General features: G+C 39.9%; 1 protein-coding gene, 1 long non-coding RNA gene and 1 pseudogene across 3 annotated transcripts; all 3 read left to right on the top strand.

The window, feature by feature from the left end:
* LOC139188466 (uncharacterized) lies at positions 1-809 on the top strand. Its single transcript, XR_011571910.1, has 2 exons — positions 1-381; positions 499-809. It is a non-coding gene; the product is annotated as an uncharacterized lncRNA (long non-coding RNA).
* A 5,969-nt stretch (positions 810-6,778) lies between these two features.
* On the top strand, positions 6,779-11,484 carry LOC103429760 (tonoplast dicarboxylate transporter-like; annotated as a pseudogene). Its single transcript, XR_011571911.1, has 6 exons — positions 6,779-7,456; positions 9,385-9,862; positions 10,294-10,358; positions 10,440-10,535; positions 10,646-11,159; positions 11,277-11,484. The product of XR_011571911.1 is annotated as a tonoplast dicarboxylate transporter-like (transcript).
* A 5,473-nt stretch (positions 11,485-16,957) lies between these two features.
* On the top strand, positions 16,958-19,009 carry LOC139188737 (uncharacterized). The gene is made up of 3 exons (XM_070806431.1): positions 16,958-17,736; positions 17,923-18,514; positions 18,632-19,009. Exons 1-3 carry the CDS (start codon positions 16,958-16,960, stop codon positions 19,007-19,009), a joined length of 1,749 nt encoding a protein of 582 aa, XP_070662532.1.
* Positions 19,010-21,525: the final 2,516 nt, after the last annotated feature.

Here is a 21,525-nt window from a genome sequence, read left to right on the forward strand (position 1 = left end):
GGCGGAGTTCGATCCAGTGGCCTTGCTAATATATTATCTGAAACCCTAGATTTTTTTGAGGCAGTCCCATATGTTGCCATTGCACCTGCTGTGTGTCTCATAAGTAGTTCCATCACTGAGTTGATCATATCAAACAATGCAACAACCACGCTTATTTTCCTCTCCTAATTCAAATTGCCAAACGTATGCATGTGCATCCTCTCCTTCTGATGATACCGGGTGGCATTGGGGCACAATTTGCTTTCTTGCTTCCTACGGCAACTCCTTCAAATACTGTAGGATTCGCCACTGGCCACATTGAGATCCAAGATATGATCAAGATTGGCTTGCCATTGAAGATTGTTGGGATTGCTATGTTGTCCCTTTTGATGCCCACTCTTGGTAACATTTCTTTTCTCTTCATTATTTAGCTCACTTAAATTTTGATCAATTTTCACCTTCACTAGTTCTACGTGATGTTGTAGTTCATAAGTAACTATTAAGTTTTGGCTATTGCAGGAGCTTATGTATTTAGGACAAGTGAACCAGTTCGGTGACTTGAAAGTTCAATAATGTTACGATGTCTCACAAAACTCAGGGCATAACAAAAAGCAGAACATGTTTCGTTAGAGATAGTTTTATGATCCCATTCATCTGTAAGTTTATCTATGATTGTGAGATACCTATACGAATTCGAAGCACGATTTTAAATTTACATTTCATATATGATGTCCGTGATGATCAACCTTATAAATATGTGTGATTATGTACATCAAATCAAATTAACTTTAAACCAAACAAATAAATAAAGTACAACTAATGCATCTAAATTTTTGCTTATTATACAAGATCACACCATTACATCATCTCTAATAAACTAACATTACATCCCAAGAAAATTTAAGTTTTAACAGCACACCACAATATATATCGCACACAAAGTTTAAGGCTAGAGTAACCAAGATAAATCAATGATCAGAGGCTTCCATAGAGATGGTGATTTTCTGGGCTGTTATTGATCGCTATTCATGATCAATTTTGCTTTCTCCAAACTCCTTGCTCTTCAACCTCGCGAGGAAGATTTTTGAACTTTGAACAATGGCTAATCTCCATGCAGCGGAGTGCAGGCATAATTTCCCGCACAAATTCCACATAGCAAAAATTGTGTAATGCATGAAACATGTTCATCTCGGAAAGCCGGAATTGCATCTCTAATGCGTTGTATTAACACATAAAAATTAAATTGAATCAATAGCATGCAGATCAATCCAATAAAATAATAAATTAAACATAAAAGAATGATTAAAACGTAATACTCCATTGATTAAAGATCAAAATCTCTTTAGCGCAACGTCAAGAGCGTACTGATAATGTGTTGTAGTCATAATTTGCTGAACAATTATGGAGGCCAAAGAGAGATGGGGTGCGGCATAGAAAGAGAAGAGATATATGTATAATTGTGAGGTGCGTTATATTCTACTCCATTGTGCCTTTATTTATAGCAGTATGGAATGTTAATTCCTTATCCCAATATGATTACAACTCTAATATGATAATATTTAGTCTAAGAGATATGGTAGAATCCCATAAAATATCCTAGATATGTTAGGATGTACACAATCACAGTACCTACAATATATCTTCTATACATCAAATACATTTCCTTGGCTCCATTTTATGACGTCCATTTCTTCATTTCTTTGACTCCAAGATATCCATCATCAGTTACTTCCTCGTTTCCTTATAGCTACCAATGTACTCGCCGGCAATCGTCTTCAAAATACCTATGCATTCCTTTACTTGCATTGTGGCGGGACCAGGCAAAGACCCTAGCATGTGCCGATCGACCTAACGTCCTCTAACGATGCCAACCAGTCGATGGTTGGTCTGATGGTATCATAAGAGGATGTTAGGAAGGGACATGCTAGGCTCTCTTGTTCGCCTTCGCACGGTGCAAGTAAGTTCAAGGAATGCAAAGGTTCGGTGGTGACTACTATGGTACCTATGAGAAAACGAGGGAGGAGCTGATGATAATAACTTTCAGATTGACGAAAAATTCACGAATTCGACGCAACGGGTCAAACTTTGTAAAGTTTTAGCTTATGAACAGAATAATGGGCCTCCAAATTTGTAGTGAAACGGGCCTGATTAAATTCGTATGTTAGGCGTACAAAAGTAAAGTTCCATTTTTTTGAGGAACTTTAACGAAAAGTTTTCGGTACTGTTTATTTCAACGAAAAATCATATTTTTATACTAAAATGTCAATCCTAATTCTATTCACTTTACCCTTTATTTTTTCGTTACACCTCTACCCTTCTCCTCACTCCAGTCCATCTTCTCCATCCGACTTCGACGAATTACATATAATTTTGTGATTGCGTACCAGCATAAGAATCGTCGGATATTTACGATTTCTGAGTTGAGACTGCCCATCGGTATCCGATGCAACAGGTGTACAAAATTCATGGTCGAAGGCACCAACTTCAACTCCCGCAAAGAATTCGTCCCTGGCGAGGTACTTGGATTATTTATTCTTCTTTAATCTTGTTCGTCTTTTGGTTTTAGTTTTAACATAGTACCTAATATGGATTTCTCTCTCTAGGTTTTGTATTACTTTTACGAGAATGAAGGAGCTAGGGTTTTCTATTTACGCATTATGTTTAGGGCTTAAGGTTACCGTTAAAAAATAGAAAATTTTGTACAAGTATCATCCGAACTATTCCGGGAGTATGCATTTACTATCAAACAAATTTTTTTTACAAGCTACAACCAATACTTCCTTTTGAGTGCTATTTTACTTTCTTATTTGCTAGCACATGATCTCTGGCAATCCAAAGCCTACAAAACCACTTTTACATGATCATAAATATATGTAGTTGACTTACCACCAAAAAGTAAAGACGAATAATTGATCAGTATATAAATGTTTCTCAAATACTGTCTCTCTCAAAGTCTGAAAGAACAGACAACAATAGTCTTTGTCCAACTGATGATAATATGATCATCTGAACATACTAGGGACTGCATACTAGAAAACAGAGAAGGAAGCTTCCCTAGTCACTCTCATTTTCAAGCATTTTTGTGTTACTCGACCTTTCCCTCGCGGTGAATGAACAGATGAATCGAAAGATATACTCACGCGTGGAGATCATGGCTAGAGGAAATGAAAGAGGCTGAAACTTGAATGAAGAGAAATGAAAGAATAAGTTGTTATCGTTGAAAATGAATTTTACATTGATGGGAGGAGAGACTTTGCACAGACTTTTATGGTAGAACCTCAACTTTTTCATGATACTAGAACATGTTGTCCCACATGTGAAGCCCAACGGCCACACGAGTTTCACGTCATCCCGTTTGTGTTTGTCCACGTGTTAGGTTTGAAATTTGTCACACGTAAGGGGGCGTGTTGAGAATGAATCTCATATTGATGGGAAAATGAACCTTGCATATGAGCTTATAAGTAAGTTTGTCTATTCATTATATTGTCAATTAGTTTTATGGTGTAACTCTAACTTTTTTCAGTTATTCCAAAATAAAATCAAATGTACATGGCCTCACAGGAATGGTTGATGCCCTACTCATACACATGTTGACATTTCCTGATCCCGTGTGAGATACTTGGAGAAGAATCATCAAGGCCTTGCCCAATATGTGTTTTATGTTACTTTTACCAACAAAATACGTATCACTAAGAGATATGAGTTTTGATGGTCTTATTTTCAGTTCCACACGTTATCTTTCGAAATTGAGGGCAGCTGGAATAATTGATCACTAGCCACCAACCATTTTTAAGAAAACTAAAGGAAAAGAAGGAAAAAGGCCAAAAGAAGAGGACCATACATATTAATTATACCCTACCTTAGTGATTGTGTTTGATTGAACATTATTGCTCTTAAAATGGCAATTTTATCCTCTCGATCGATAGAAACCACAAAGTTGGATAGCTACAATGTGTGCTCCACGAGGCAATTATGAGTTTTTAATTTTATTTTTTGTGATTATCTCGACGTAAGGATTTTAAAACTAGAAAACATTAAACTTACTGCAAATTATAGTATCATTTAAATCCCTAGATGTAGGATTGCTCCAGCTAAATCGACCTCTAAGTTATGATTATTATTTGAGCAGTAGTTACACCGAACTTTAGAGTCCAACTTCTAGAGGTTGATATGTATTATTTTTACGTGTCGTAATCGGATTATACTAATAGAAAAATAAGCACGTTAAATAGTAATAATTCAATCATCATCATGTCATATAATTTAAATTGATAATCTATTTAGCATTATCTTAAAAAATGCTCCAATACTACCTGTAGGAATAGAATCTTCTTTGGATCTATTTTTGTGGGGATCAGAATGATAAATCAATCGTGTTCATTTATCGTATATCGTTCGTTTATAGTTATTAATAAAAATTAACCGCACAATATACGATATACAGACATGATTAATTGATTCCTTAATTCCCACAAAAATGATCGGAAATGATCCTTGTCCCTACCTGTAAGCTTAATCTTCAGTGAAAAAATGAATTTGGGTCTGCCACGTGTACAGACAGATCATTTCGAGGTCAAGAAAACAATATAAAAATCAAACTAATTGTGAACAAGCTTCTCCATCCTTCCACCGAACCATTCCCGAGTGTTCATTGTTTTTTGACATTGACATGTTTCATACCACATGGTTTATAGTAGGGGTGGGTGCGGTGCGGTTTGGTGCAGTTTCGAGTGAAACCACAACCGAAATCGAAACTTTTTGCGGTGCGGTTTTGAAGCCAAAACCGAAATGAAACAAAACCGTTTGGTTCGGTTCGGTGCAGTTTCAAACGGTTTCGGTGCGGTTTCAAACGGTTTCAAGCAGTTTCAAACTTAAATACAATCCCCCAAAACATGCACCCACTCTCTGCGACCAAACCCCTCTCCTCTTTCCCCAAAATCCCAAAATCACGCCCCCAAATCTCTGCGTCCAATATGAACAAATCAAAACACCAGTAAACCGAAAGTGAGAACCAATAGCAGAAATGTTCTAATCATGCAGTCTAAGCCACTCAGAGTTCACCATCACCATTCTTTAACGCAAAATCTCATTGAAATTTGAAAATGTATGTAAACGAAAAGAACACCATTTTCAGCTACAACCCTACAAATGCAAACACATAAATGGTTTTGCTGCAGAATTTCAGCTGAAACTAACAGAGGCTGGGCAAATATAAACAAACAAATCCAATCTTTCAACCGAATAATCGAAAGAAAAAAGGTATACCTGGTTGGTTTTCCTACTAACAGGGTGATTAAACTTGCAATTGGATCCAAACTTGCAAGACCCGGTCTTTAGATAATACGAACAGTCTTCAGCTTCCGGCCTCACCGGGTACTGATACCTTCTGTTACTTTCCTGAGTTTCCTCCGCCTTCTTCTCCTCCACCTCACCACCATCCTCCTCCCACCCCTGATTTCCTCCCCATCCTTCTCCGCCTCCTCCGTCGCTCTGATAACTCTGCTCACTCTGCCTCTCATTTTACTCTCTATTTAAAATCTCAACCTCTCTCTCACCGGAACGCTTCTCTTCTTCTTCCTCTCCCTCCCCGCCCTCCTCCTCCTTCAAATCCAGCGTCTGCAACTCACCAGCTCCGTCCTCCTCCTCCTTCAAATCCAGCTTCTGCAACTCACCAACTCCGTCCTCCTCCACCTTCTCTGTCGAGGACCGCATGATCTAGATCAGACGGTGTGGGATCGGGATCCGGGGAGGAAGGCAGAGACCCCTGGTCGGAATGAGCGTGGTTGGTGCTGGGGGTTTCGGGATTTGGGGGAACAACAGAGGTTGCTTCAGAGAGTGCCATTCTCCCTCCACATTTCAAAACCCTAACTTTTTCAGATATGAAAATGAACTAAGTCTATCTTTGACCGAGAGGGAGAGAAAAATGGAGTTGGCAGAAGCAGTCGCTCGCAGGCAGGCAGGCAGAAGCAGATGCAAGCAGGCAGTCAGGTGACCAGGTCGCAAAGGCAGATGCGGAGATGCAAGGAGGCGGCGCAAAAGCAGTCACTGAAAGTGCAAACCCACTCAGTGCAAACCCAGAACCGCAAAACCAAATGTATAAGTATAACCTAGTTGAATGAACTAAATAAAAAAAAAAAAGTGCGGTTTCGGTGCGGTTTTGAAAACCCAAAACCGAAACCAAACCGTTTTGTGTGCCGCGGTTCGGTTTTGAAACCGAAACCGTTTCAAAACCGCAAAATCAAACCGTTTGGTGCGGTTTGATTCGATTCGTGTTTCGGTTTCGGTTTTCGGTTTCAAGTGCCCACCCCTAGTTTATAGTACAATCATTCAGATGATAGCCTGGCTGGACCTTGCATTATTATCAAGTTCAATGGTTGTGGCAATTTGTAGTCCCTTTCTGCACACGTGGCTCTGTTTCGTGGCCTCTTTGCCCACACTAAATTTGAATGAGAGGTCATCTATTAGAATATGTCACACTTTGCCATGTTCTTGGATAAAAATTTTGCTAACTCTTAGCGAATAAATGACAATAAGTAGCAATGTCCAATTTAATTAGCAATATCAAAATGAAAGCCAAACTTGTTTACTACTACTTTAGTGATGAATGAGTCAAAAACTTCTAACACACAAGTTATATTATTCAAAGCTCATACAAATATGATCTACACTACTTACGTGTGACATTATATATAAAAAGAAAGATAAATTGCTTCCAAAAAAAAAAAAAAGATAAATTTATCTACTATGTTATATGTTTTAAGAAACGATATTTTAAAACACTTTAATTTAAAGAATTTATTTGTATTAGAGTGTGTATCAGTAACATGAACCATTTGTAAGTCTAAATGGCATTACTCTATAAAAACAAAAAGACTCAAACTCAAAGACAAAAAGACGGACACGCTATACCGGCCCACCAATTAACCTTACGTCCTTGTATGCATAACTAGATAGAAAAGCCTTACTTCTTTGTATACAAAACCAACTATAAAAGCACCATTTCCTCGCATTATATAACCAAGTGATTTCCGTCATCCAATCCAACATCAATAGCATGGATAATCATCCAATATCCGAAGACCCCAAAACTCCACTTCTCCCTCTCCACGATCAAATCCAACGGTCGCAGAGCTTCCATTCATCCTTGAAATCAATTCTAACACTCAAGAACTTCTTCGTCCTCCTCGGACCTCTTCTGTGCACCATCATATGCCTCTGTGTGAAGCTAGATGGCCCGGTGGCCAGCCGGAACATGTTGGCGGTGCTGGTGTGGGTGTTTGCTTGGTGGCTCACGGAGGCCGTGCCCATGCCAATTACCTCCATGTCCCCACTCTTTCTCTTCCCTCTCTTTGGAATATCCCCTGCTGATGATGTTGCTCAATCTTACATGGATGATGTTATTGCCCTTCTTCTTGGAAGCTTTATATTGGCTCTTGCTGTTGAGCATTACAACATCCACAGAAGATTGGCCTTGAATGTGAGTTTCTCTAGCTACTATGTTTCTCTGCTAAGATGGATCACCTTAATGGTTATTTATGCTATGATTGTTATGCTTAATGGTTATTTTAGTACAAACGTACAGATACATGAGAAAAAGAAAGAAAGGGACCAAATGGCACACATTTTACTTCTCTCTTCATTCACAATTTCCCTCTGTTATGTTTGCATTCCTTGTTTGGTAGAAAGCTATTGCAGCCATATTATATTACATATAATAATTTTAAATTTGGTTTGTCCGGAAATTCATTGGATTAGATTTGAGAAATCTGTCATTTACTAGTTAGTTCACTAACTAATCCCATAGATATAATAATGAGTTTTAACGAAAAGTCCGTAATACTGTTCATTTTAACGAAAAACCACATTTTTATACTAAAAAGTCAATCATGATACTATTTACTTTACCCATTATTTTGTTTTTATTGTTAAAACTCAAAGTTTTCAAGTTATTTTCATTAATTTTCTTTATATAATATCCTATCGAAATTCTAAATATTGCAAAAAATATATCTGACTATTTTTTCTTCCTAAATTAATGCACTTTTGTCCAAGAATACGGAAATGCAAGAGAGGAGCGTCAATGACGCTTCCCTAATCCATGGTAAATGTAACGTTAGAAAGGAAACGTGAATTTGAATTCTCATACATTTCATTCCAAAATCAACAAGAATCAAATAGATAGTCCTCCCTCCAATGACCCCAAAATCCCACTTCTCCCACTTGATGATCCAAATCCAAACCATAACTCACAAATCAACTTCCCTTCTTCACTGGAATCCATTCTAACATCCAAGAACTTGTCCATCCTCCTGGGTCCTCTTTTGAGCACCGTTATTTGCCTCTGTGTCAACTTAGATGGCACCGTCGCTAGCCGGAATATGTTGGCAGTGCTTGCCTGGGTGTTTGCTTGGTGGCTCACAGAGGCCGTGCCGATGCCAGTTACCTCAATGGCCCCTCTCTTCCTCTTCCCGCTCTTCGGAATTACCTCTGCAGATGATGTTGCCCACTCTTACATGAACGATGTTATTGCCCTTGTTCTTGGAAGCTTTATTTTGGCTCTCGCCGTTGAGCATTATAACATACACAAAAGATTGGCCTTGAATGTGAGTCCTCTTTTCATTGTTGTTTTCTCATATTAACCCATTTATGTGATACATCGTTCACAGAATAATATTGACGTCAATAAAGCAAACATAAATATATTTTCGACAACATTAATATATGTCACAACTTGAGAATTGAGTGCCTTAGTGTCTGACCCTACTGGGGTGAGAGCCACATTGTGCTCGAACCCTGTCGCATACTATCCGCTTAGGGTTTTCAAAATAATTTCTTTTTTGGATTCAAGCGATACTAATGAAGAAGAATCGAACTTTGGACTTCAAGTACAAAAATAATTTATGGTAATGCTAAAGAGACAATTTATTTAAGTTAAATTTTGGAAGCTATATGGCGTGGTTGTTGATGATTGAGAGAAATTTTTTAATGTGTCGGAAATACGATTCGGTATACCAAATGTTATAATGAAATTGGTTGGATTTTCTTTTTTCAAGTTTCCAACAAAGTGTATTATTACACTTGGTCTGTCGGGCAGTGTTTGCGGCACAGAAAAATCTCTCGACGTTTGATTATTACTTAAAGAGTAATGCTATGGAAACTCAATTTGTAAACTAAATTAGCAAATCAAATAAGGTATCACTAATAAAAATGAGTTATCAACGATTAAGTAATAATCCAATCATCAACTCACATGTCATTTAATTTACAAAATTTAGTATACAAATTGAATATCGCTAGCATTATTCTTACTTAAATATTGATTCACGTATTGGTGAAACATTTACAAATTGGACAAGTTGATTTACCTAGTATTACTAGTTAACCCTTTTTTCATCCCGAACACAGATAACCCTGGTGTTCTGCGGAGATCCCTTGAATCCGCCATTGCTGCTGCTGGGAATATGTGGGACCGCAGCATTCATCAGCATGTGGATGCACAACGTGGCAACTGCGGTGATGATGATGCCCGTAGCCACCGGCATTCTCCGGCGGTTTCCGACGGGTCCCGACCAGTCCGTGGTTGCGAGCAACTTTTGCAAAGCCGTGATTCTGGGTATGTTGTACTCCATAACCATAGGAGGGATGAGCACACTGACGGGGACAGGTGTCAATCTCATCTTGGTTGGAATGTGGAAGAGCTATTTCCCATAAGCAGCTCCGATCACCTTCAGCACCTGGTTCTGTTTCGCCTTCCCTTCGGCATTGTTGATGTTCTTGGCGCTGTGGGCTTTGCTTTGCTGCTTGTATTGCTCAAGGAGTTCAGGCCAGGCTCTCTCTGTTTATTTAGACAAAGCCCATTTGAAGAAGGAGCTCGAATTGCTAGGTAGGAGCCCTCAAACTTAGAGCAACTTACATACAATCAGCATCGAATTGTGGTGTATCCGAAATCAATCACACATTGTCGTGTGTGATTTTTTGACAACTAAAATTGCTTCTAACTAAATTAGACAAAAAAAAGTTCAAATGTGTTTGTGAGGGAGTAGGACTTTTAATAAAAAATCAACGTGTTTCTAATGAAAGTACTGATATTAAACGTTGATGAGAAAAAGTGTTTCTTACAAAAACAATTTCGAAAAAATTACTCTTTTTTATGGCAATTGTTGTGAATACCCCAAATGCCATAATAAAATAGGTAACACATGGTATCACCGTATTAGTCATGTTCTTTTCGGCTTTTGGCCCAATGTTCAGTATCCAATCTTAGGCACTAGAGAACACCTTCTGTGTAATTGTATTTCCAAATCAACTTACAAGTGTTGATGCGGCAACCGGCTGGTCCAATGGCTTTTGCTGAGAAGATGGTACTGGCTTTGTTTTCGGTGCGTCCCCAAGAACTCAGTTTCGCATAGTTTTTTAGTATGGATGTGTCCTCCAGTTATTATGACTAGCATTTTCTGCAGATGCTGATTGTTTTGTGGATGACAAGAAGCATAACGGAGGATATTCCGGGCTGGGGAGTCCTCTTCAACGGGTGTGCCGGAGATGGAACTGTCAGTGTGAGTATTGACATTTCCTCTTATGTGTTCTAACTTTAAACACGAAATAGCCTTATAAACAGACCTTTCGTTGGATCAAATTTTCAAGTGTGACTTAAAAATGTTTGTAGGTTATGATTGCAACTTTTTTGTTCACAATTCCAAGCAAAAAGCAAAAAGGTGAGAAGTTGATGGACTGGGAAAAATGTGAGAAGCTACCCTGGAATATCATATTGTTACTAGGTGCTGGTTTAGCCATAACTGACGGAGTTCGATCCAGTGGCCTTGCTAATATATTATCTAAAACCCTAGATTTTTTGGAGGCAGTCCCATATGTTGCCATTGCACCTGCTGTGTGTCTCATAAGTAGTTCCATCACTGAGTTGATCATATCAAACAATGCAACAACCACGCTTATTATTCATCTCCTAATTCAAATTGCCAAACGAATGCATGTGCATCCTCTCCTTCTGATGATTCCGGGTGGCATTGGAGCACAATTTGCTTTCTTGCTTCCTACGGCAACTCCTTCAAATACTGTAGGATTCGCCACTGCCCACATTGAGATCCAAGATATGATCAAGATTGGCTTGCCATTGAAGATTGTTGGGATTGCTGTGTTGTCCCTTTTGATGCCCACTCTTGGTAACATTCCTTTTCTCTTCATTATTTAGCTCACTTCAATTTTGATCAATTTTCATCTTCACTAGTTATACGTGATGTTGTAGTTCATAAGTAACTATTGAGTTTTGGCTATTGCAGGAGCTTTTGTATTTAGGACAAGTGAACCAGTTCGGTGACTTGAAAGTTCAATAATGTTACAATGTCTCACAAAATCTCAAGGCATAACAAAAAGTTGAGCATGTTTCGTTAGAGATGGTCTTATGATCTCATTCATCTGTGAATCTATCTGTGATTGTGAGATACCTATATGAATTTGAAGCACGATTTTAAATTTACATTTCATAAATGATGTCCGTGATGATCAACCTTATAAATATGTGATTATGTACATCAAATCAAATTAACTTTAAACCAAATAAATAAATAAAGTACAACTAATGCATATAATTTTTTGCTTATTATACAAGATCACACCATTACATCATCTCTAATAAACTAACATTACATCCCAAGAAACAGCACACCACAATATATATCGCACATAAAGTTTAAGGCTAGAGTAACCAAGATAAATCAATGATCAGAGGCTTCCATGGAGATGGTGATTTTCTGGGCTGTTATTGATCGCTATTCATGATCAATTTTGCTTTCTCCGAACTCCTTGCTCTTCAACCTCGCGAGGAAGATTTTTGAACTTTGAACAATGGCTAATCTCCATGTAGCGGAGTGCAGGCATAATTTTCCTCACAAATTCCACATAGCAAGGGGGTTTATGCATCATGGGAATGTTTTCATGCTTCATGGTCGTTTCAAATATCTTACTTTATTTTAAACGTATTTGATTGGCAGAAAATAACAAAAGTCTTTGAATTTGTAAAAGATTCATCTCTGAAAGCCGGAATTGCATCTCCAATACGTTGTATCACGTTCAACACATAAAAATTAAATTGAATAAATAACATGTAGATCAATTCAATAAAATAATAAATTAAACATAAAAGAATGATTAAAACGTAGTACTCTCTTGATTAAAGATCAAAATCTCTTTAGCGCAGCGTCAAGAGCGTGTTGATAACGTGTTGTAGGCACAATTTGCTGAACAATTATGGAGGCCAAAGAGAGACGGGTGCGGCATAGAGAGAGAAGAGATATATATGTAATTGTGAGGTGCGTTCTATTCTACTCCCTTGTGCCTTTATTTATAGTAGGGAATGTTAATTCCTATCCCAATAGGATTACAATTCTAATAGGATAATATTTAGTCTAAGAGATATGGTAGAATCCCATAAGATATCCTAGATATGTTAGGATTTACACAATCACACTACCTACAATAAATCTTCTATACATCAAATACATTTCCTTGGCTCCATTTTATGATGTCCATTTCTTCATTTCTTTGACTCTGTTTGGGCCCCAAATATTAGTTTGGGCCGAGTATAGAATCATTCTCGGCCCGGTAGGCCTTACCACAGGGATATCATGGATCGTGGGCCTCCAAACCTAGGACGGCTAGGTCATAACGCAGGACAAGTCGAGTCCTGGTGCAATAAGGAGTCTCGGCAGGACCAATAAACCGGAGGTGAATTCGGTTCAATAAAGGACTAGGTTCACAATCATAGTGAAATAGGATTGGCCGAGTTAGTGTTTGATCAGGAGAAGAAGTCCTAGTCCAAGTAGGGTTTTAACTCGACCTTGAGGGTATCCGTTGCTATAAATAGAAGAGGCTGTACATAGTGAAAGATCTGGAATTCAACACACAAAACTGCCCTGCGCAAACTCTCTTTTCGCTGAAACATCTTCCGTTGGCATCAACAGCACTGTGAAAGCAACCGGTGATATCTTAAGTCGGCATAGATAACTCTGTCACCGTAGAATCAGCCGGTCTCGCAGCATCTTCCGTTGGCATCAACAGCACTACGGCGAGGACGGTTGATTACCTATCTAAGTCTCGGTCGAGAAGGATTTCTGAATTCTTATTGATCGAGGTCATCTCATCAGCCTTCTCGGCAAAGTGAGGTGTTACAGTTATTACATTCAGCACATTGAAAGCCGAATTCGATTCGTGAACTTCGTAAGAATAGTAGCCTTGTCTTCAGGCTCGAGAATCCAAGAGGCCGAGACGTGTTCCTTTCTTGGCCGTAATCGCAAGACGCAGAAGTCAGCCGGGCACCCAACGCAACATCAACAAATTTACTCCTCGGTCGAGCTCTGCCGAAGAGTTGGCACGCCCCGCATTCACCGAATGACGTAGTTAGCTTATAGATTACTCGGCCTGCGCACCACGTAGGCTTGGTAGTTTTTAGGGTTAACAGACTCCAAGATATCCATCATTAGTTACTCATTCGTTTCCTCATAGCTACCAATGTACTCGCCGGCAATCGTCCTCAAAATACCTATGCATTCCTTTACTTGCATTGTGGCGGGACCAGCCAAAGACCCTAGCATGTGCCAGTCGACCTAACGTCTCTAATGATGCCAACCAATTGATGGTTGGTCTGATGGTATCACTAAGAGGATGTCAGGAAGGGAAATGCTAGGCTCTCTTGTTCGCCTTCGCACGGTGCAAGTAAGTTCAAGGAATGCAAAGGTTCGGTGGCGACTACTTTGGTACCTATGAGAAAACGAGGGAGGAGCTGATGATGATAACTTTCATATCGACGAAAAATTCACAAATTCGATGCAACAGGTCAAACTTTGTAAAGTTTTAGCTATGAACAGAATAATGGGCCTCCAAATTTGTAGTGAAACGGGCCTGATTAAATTCGTATGTTGGGCGTACAAAAGTAAAGCCCTATTTTTTTTTTTAGAATTTTAATGAAAAACTTTCGGTACTGTTCACTTTAACGAAAAACCATATTTTTACACTAAAAAGTCAATCATGATACTATTCACTTTACCCTTTATTTTTAGGAAAACTAATGAAAAGGGCTTGAAAACTTTGAGTTTTAATGATAAGGACAAAATAAAAGGTAAAGTGAATAGTACCAGGATTGACTTTTTAGTGTAAAAATGTGGTTTTTCGTTAAGATGAACAGTATCGGGTGCTTTTCGTTAAAGTTCCCTTTATTTTTTTTTAAACTCAAATTTTTCAAACCATTTTCATTAGTTTCCTTTTTTTTTTTAACCTAAATAAAATCAGTCTTCCCAGCCAACGCGTGCAACTTGCTTCCATATTCTTACACCTCTACGCTTCTCCTCAATCCAGTCCATCTTCTCCATCCGACTTCGACGAATTACATATAATTTTGTGATTGCGTACCATAAGAATCTTCGGATATTTACGATTTCTGAGTTGAGGCTGCCCATCGGCATCCAATGCAACAGGTGTACAAAATTCATGGTCGAAGGCACCAACTTCAACTCCCGCAAAGATTTCGTCCCTGGCGAGGTACTTGGATTATTTATTCTTCTTTAATCTTGTTCGTCTTTTGGTTTTAGTTTTAACATAATACCTAATATGGATTTCTCTCTCTAGGTTTTGTTTTACTTTTACAAGAATGAAGGAGCTAGGGTTTTCTATTTATGCATTATGTTTAGGGTTTAAGGTTACCGTTAAAAAATAGAAAATTTAGCATAAGTATCATCTGAACTATTCCGGGAGTGTGTGTGGAGCCAAAAATATTCGCTAGGCGACACGTAGACTTTTGGACAAAAGAGGACAAAAATACCATCGAAGCATACTAGGATTCCTACGCGCAAGCAGTGGGCAATCATCTTTCAATCAAGTCAAAAGTGCCCAAAAAAGGTAACAATTAAAAACCTCTTTTATCAAATCCTTTCTATAAGGTATTTCCCAAAACCTAGTATTTTCTATTTCATTATTTAGCTAAATAATATATACCTACCATATCTCCTAAAATCATCCTTAATAGTCAATAAAAATCACCCAATTAATAGCCCAAAACCGGCCCCCACTATTCACATCCTCATCTTTCCCATTTTCCTTATTAAAATAATCATTCACTTTTTATAACCACTCATTTATTCTTTTCATATTTAATTAGCCAATAAATTGGCAAATTAAACATGAAATTAACCCCCACTAAAAACCCTATGGCCGGCTGCTATTATTCAAAATAGGGCAAACCCTAATTCTATAAATAGACACATATTCTCACCAAAAATTCATTCCAAACCTCTTGCAAAAATTCCAAAACACTCTAAACACTATTTCTCTCTAAAATTCTAACTTTGGCATCGGAGGTTCTTCGGCCAAAGCCCCCCCATTCATCGTGGGCGCGTGAGGCTTTTGGCCTTAACCTAAGGTGCTAGTTGTTTTGTAGGTGCAAAATCGTCCAAGATCGAAGAGGTGAAAATTTGCATCCACAAATTGGTGCTTTCATTGAGAGGTGAAATCCATACTCGTAAAAGACTCTCGCGCAAAAAGGTTTTGTCTTTGTTTTCTAGTCCATTTGAATATTTTTCATACGTTCTTATTTATAGAATTTTTTTACTTGCAAAGGTTCTTTGATAAAACGTATAAGAAAAATATAATGGCTAGAAATTTAGAAAATTCCATAAGTGAAAATTCTAATATTCAAGAAATGAGATTGCGGAGATCCGTGAGGCAAAATGCGACAATAAGGGGAACGGCATCATCACCACGAGTTTCCACCATGGGAACCACCGTGGTGGCTACCTCGGTAGCCACCCGCGGCGAGGTCCATGGTGCTTTCACCACGCCCACCATGGGAACCACCGCGGTGGCTACTTCGGTAGCCACTCGTGGCGAGGTCCATGGAGTTTTCACCACGGCCCGAGCCGTGCCATCCAAGGCTCACAATACCAAGACCACGATCCAAGCCGTGTTATCCAAGTTTACGTGGACCCAAGCCCAAGCCTCACATTCACATGCACCACGCATTGAGCAGTCCGCTCCCGTGATCCAGCCTGCTTCAACAATCTAGTCTGCCCCAGTGATCCAGCCTGCCCCCGCAGCCCAGCCTACTCTCATGGTTTCCCAAGCTGCTCAAGTCGGCCCGAGACAATCTCAACCATCCGGACCAATCATCGAGGCTGAGACGTTTTCACCACATTTCTCCCCAGATTTGACATTCCCCAACTCAAATCTTGCACTTGGAGTCAACCACCCTTTTATTGTTCAAGGAGGTGCATTCCATCCAAGCTCTTCCAATCCGAATGGCGAGCAAAACTTGTCCCGACAAGTCATAGAATTGACGAGCGCCCTTGCACAATAAACTACCTTGGTGAATCAACTTTTACAACGCACTGAGATGTGACGCGCACACGATGAAGTTTCCCGAAGTAGAACAAGGGTAGACAATGAGCCTTTTAAGCAACGACCCGGAAAACAGCCATTCAACCCGTCACAAGTCGAGCATTCAGACAGTGCACACTCTCGATTGGGCCCCCGAAATAGCGTATACTCCCGTTTTAGCGCGCGGAGGAGCGTGCATTCTCGATTAGGCCCACGAGCAAGTATACATTCACGGTTAGGGCCACGCTTTGATAATCAACATGGGCAGCCTTCCAGGCAAAGCATTCATTCGCGATTAGGCTCACAAGGAGTATCCTCCACATTACATCGGAGCGGGCAGCCTGACAAACGGAAGGAAACAATCGTTCAATTCGGCTCTAGTTCCACCGGTAGCCTGTAAAGAAATCCCTCGCCTGCTAGGAATCTATCTCATACATTGCAGCCATGGCATAGACGAGCCGAGCGAGAAGAAGAGCAGCCTAGACCGGTAGATAAAGACCAAGGGCAGCCGAAGACTCCGCTACCCCAACAAAAGCAGATCCAAGAAGAGGTAGAAAGGCTTTTCAATGAACGGATGCGTGATTTTCGACGTAACGAAATGGTTGATGAAGCACTAAGGCGAGATATGACCAACATAAGCAGGTCACTTTTCACGGATGAGATCGAGCAGGCAGAGCCTCCGCGCAAGTTTAGCATGCCGCACTTCACATCTTTCAAAGGAGACGGAGATCCCGAAAGACACTTGAAGCATTACCGAAGTGCGATGGTCCTTTATCGGAATAATGATGCCCTTATGTGCAAAATATTCGCTACTACTTTACAAGGCGAGGCACAAGATTGGTTTCATACCTTGCCGGCACGATCCATCCAGAATTTTGATGATCTTTCCTTGGTTTTCACCAAAGAATACTCATCTTACCGTTCGATCAAGAAAAAGTCCGATCACCTGTTCAACGTAAAGAAAAACCCAAAAGAGTCACTTCGCGATTACGTGAAGAGATTCAAGGCAGAGAAGGCGAAGATCGTCGGATGCGACAACTCGATAGCAAGTGCAGCCTTCCAAAAAGGACTATCAGCAGACCACCCACTGTTTGGAGAAATGATCATGAAAGAAGACCTAACTCTAGCAGATTCCTTTGCTCTGGCGGAGAAGCATGCACTTTGGGACGAGGCTCGACAAGCAGAAAAGGCTCCCGAACAGCCTCGAAAAGAGTTAGCAGCTGCTCAAAAGAAAGATGAAAAGCAACCCAACAAGGGCAGGCAGGAGGTCAAGCGCAGGGACCGACCCACGACTAAAGAAGGCCCGATGACCAACAACTATTCTAAGTTCTCAATTCCGATTCATCAAATCCTTCGAGACGTCAAGAATGAACCATGGTTCAAGTTGCCGAAGCAGTCAAAATGAGATACTTCCAAGTTGGACCACACCAAGTATTGCGCATTCCACCGAGGTCCCGGTCACACAACCAACGATTGCTACACTTGGAAGAACTACCTAGAGAAACTTGTGAAAGAAGGCAAAGTCGATAGATATTTGGACAAGCCAGCTGAGCAGTAAAAAAGGAATGCAGACGGAGATGAGGAGCCACCAACTAAGACGATTCGAATCAATGGCATTTTCGCTGAATCCGAACACTTGGGGGCTACTAATAACTCCAAAAAGAGGAAAATCCAGCAGGCTTTACTAATCTCACAAGTTCAAGCAGTCGATACCCAACCTGGACCTATCATTGGCTTCACGGAGCAGGATGCAGAAGGAGTCGACTTCCCACACGACGATGCGTTAGTAGTATCTGTCAAACTAGCCCATGCTATAGTCGACATGATGATGGTTGACAATGGAAGTGCAGTCAACCTACTTCAACTTTCGGTCATTCAGAAGATGGGCCTGGAAAGTACAATCATACGACGGGCAGAGGTACTTACTGGATTCAACGGACACACCTCAACTGCCATCGGCCATATCACACTTGAAGTAAAAACACCACCAGTCGTCTCAAAGCAAACATTCATAATCGTAAATGACCCATCTCCCTACAATGGGATTCTTGGGAGACCTTGGTTGATCAAGCTGGATGCCGTCACTTCCGTCAAATATCAAAAAATCCGATTTCGCATCCCAGGAGGAGGAGTCGGAGAGATCAAGTCTGACCAGGTTTCATCCCGACGATGCACTGTTCAAATGTTGAAAGAATAAAAAAAGAAGACCTTTACCCCCGTAGAGGTTACCGAAGTCCAAAAGGGTAAAGAAATTACCAAATAGCAATTACAGCAAGTGGATCGAGAAGATGGCGCCCAAGCAGACAAGATAGGATGGAAACCCGAAGAGGACGTTGAAGACATCATTCTTGATCCCCAGCAGCTGGAAAAGACGGCTAAAATTGGCTCACGACTAAACCCAGATGAGAAGGAAGAACTCACAATTTTCCTTACGAAAAACCGAGATATCTTCGCATGGTCACCATCCGACATGCCCGGTATTGATCCCAAAGTGGCCTGCCACAAGCTGCACGTCGATCCAACTGCCAAACCGGTAATTCAAAAAAGAAGACATTTCGCACCCGAACGAGTAGCGATCATCGAGGTAGAAATTGACAAACTATTGAAGGCCGGATTCATAGAAGAGGTAGCGCATTCGGCATGGCGCTAATGTCGTACTAGTCATGAAGAAAGAGAAGGGCAAATGGAGGGATTGCGTAGACTACACCGACCTCAACAAAGCATGCCCAAAAGACCACTATCCTGTCTACCGGATTGATCTATTAGTAGATTCAACTTCTGGAAACCAGTTGCTTAGTTTCTTAAACGCATACTCCGGCTACAACCAAATAGCCATGCATGAGCCCGACAAAGAGAAAACTGCGTTCGTGATAGAGCGAGGCACTTATTGCTACAAGGTCATGCCTTTTGGCCTCAAGAACGCGGGAGCCACTTACCAAAGGCTGGTAAATATGATGTTCAAAAAGCAAATTGGGGTAACCATGGAGGTCTATGTCGACGATATCATGGTAAAGGGCAAGCAGCGATCAGATCATATTCGTAACCTGGTGATAGGAGCATATTCATGCGGCTTAAATGGCTTGTTCTCGTACTTTTACGTTATGTTTCTTTAGTTATTTTAGTCCTTTATGCTTCTTTTGTGTGTTTTCAGGTTCTAAGGGCTTAAGGAGCAAAGAAGTGCATTTAGGGGCCTTTTTGGAGCACTATTGGGCTAAGGATGGATAGCTTAGGCTTGGAGCCAAAATGTTGGATGAAATTGAAGGCCTTGTATGCACTTGAGGACACAAAACAATGGCCCTAACCCAATTACACAACCTTGCCATGGGCTTAACCATATAACACCATTCCCTTGCCATGCAAACCACCCTATTTTAGGCCCATTTTATGTACTTAAACCCTAGCCCTTTAAACTTGCAGCCCTATTATGATTTATTCACTTCCATATCCTTCTTTAATCCACATGCATTCATCATAATTCACAACACAAAACAGCCATACAAACCAACCCATTGCCGTGCCTTCCCTTGCCATTTTTAGCCATCACACTTCATCATTGCAGCCACCATTCACCCTAGTTGTCAATCACATACTTTCCCATTGTATAATTAATCCACATGCAGCTTTAATCATTCACTCACAAGTTTTCCCAACAAACAAATCAGCCACATGCACACCAAACCACCCATGCCGTGCATCCCTTAGCAATTCCAGCATTCCACCAATTTTTCCTAGCTGTTTTTCACATGCATCCCCTCACTCTTTAATCATTTCCAACCTAGCAACCCCTTTAATCATTCATCCTAGCTGCCATTAACATGCTCTCCCATCCATTCTCTCCCTATAAAACCATGCAATGCATTCATACAATTGAGGGGATTTGACGACAAAACAATCACACAACACACCATCACAAAATCCCATTCTTTGCCGTGCATATCCCTTCCATTTTCTGCATATTTTCTCTTCATTGCAATCATTCCCCACTCCATTCCACATACACCTAAAGCCCTAAACATTTCCTTAGACCTTGTGCTACAACAAAGAGGAATAGAAGAGGGCCTAAACGTTCATACAATTCAAGTTTGAGTTGTTGGAATGTTTAGGTGTTTCTTTGATTTCAATGTTTAAATTCAATTCTCTTTGTCTTGTAAGTATGAGGAACTAAACCCCCTTTAGCTAGGGGGTGATTCGAAACTATGTTTATGCTTGCAATATGAATTGATTACCTTTGGTTGGAATTTCATAAGTTGTGGATTCAATTTGTTTAACCATTTGATTGATAACTTATTTATGTATGTTTATTGAGAGTGCACGCTTAATTTTCATGCATAAATATGACGCTAGAATATAAGTGAGTTTCACCTAATCGTTATGAACCTATATTCACAAGTAGTGGAGGTTGCTTATAAACAATCGTGTTAAATGAATTCTTGGCACTAGTTTCATGCTTTTCATAGTAACGAATGCCTCGTCAACACTTATAGTTTTCATGATGCTTAATGATCTTTGATTGTATCTTTATTGTGCTTTTCACGTAAAGGACTTTTGGAGAATGTTGTGAATTGCGTTGCGCAAACCCATCCAATTCATTAACTTAAGGAGAACTTGACGGTTAATTTAAGCGGACCTAATTAACCTAGGGTGTTGAGTTTCATAATTTATCGAAAGACCAACTGAGAATCGATCTTGTATTGCAAGTGTGACATGTGTGGAGAAGAACCCCTTAAGCTATTCCATCATCCATAATTTTCATCGCATTCATATTTACATTTTGCCCTTAATTATAATCTGTCCATTTAATTTAATCTCGTCAAAAACAACTCAATTCCCCCTCCCCATATTTTGTTAAAGTCTTAGTCGTTCAAATCTATCTTATTTTATGCTTTTAAGTATTTGGAGTCTTTTGAACTTGTTTTGAGTCTTTTGGTTTGTCTTAGTGTTTTAAAAGTTAGTTTTATTTATTTGAGTCAAGTGTTTAGCACCCCTAGTTAATCCCCGGTTAGAACGATCCCTACTTACATCATTACTACAATTGTCACAAATAGGGTTTAATTTGTGTGTCAAGTAATTTTCGCACCACCTGGCAGAAACTTTCAATATCCTTAGAAAGTACAAGATGAAGCTCAACCCAACCAAATGCACATTTGGAGTATCTTAAGGCCGATT

This window comes from Malus domestica, chromosome 10 (assembly GCF_042453785.1).
Source record: "Malus domestica chromosome 10, GDT2T_hap1".
Taxonomy (NCBI): Eukaryota; Viridiplantae; Streptophyta; class Magnoliopsida; order Rosales; family Rosaceae; genus Malus; species Malus domestica.

Bases quoted from the DNA above. Each gene is read 5' to 3' on its own strand.
- LOC139188737 (XM_070806431.1), top strand. From the start codon at position 16,958: ATGGTTGATGAAGCACTAAGGCGAGATATGACCAACATAAGCAGGTCA. The intron at 17,737-17,922 runs GTTCAAGTTGCC...GCAGTAAAAAAG, and splicing joins GACGTCAAGAATGAACCATG to GAATGCAGACGGAGATGAGG. The intron at 18,515-18,631 runs GTTTCATCCCGA...TAGCAATTACAG, and splicing joins GAGAGATCAAGTCTGACCAG to CAAGTGGATCGAGAAGATGG.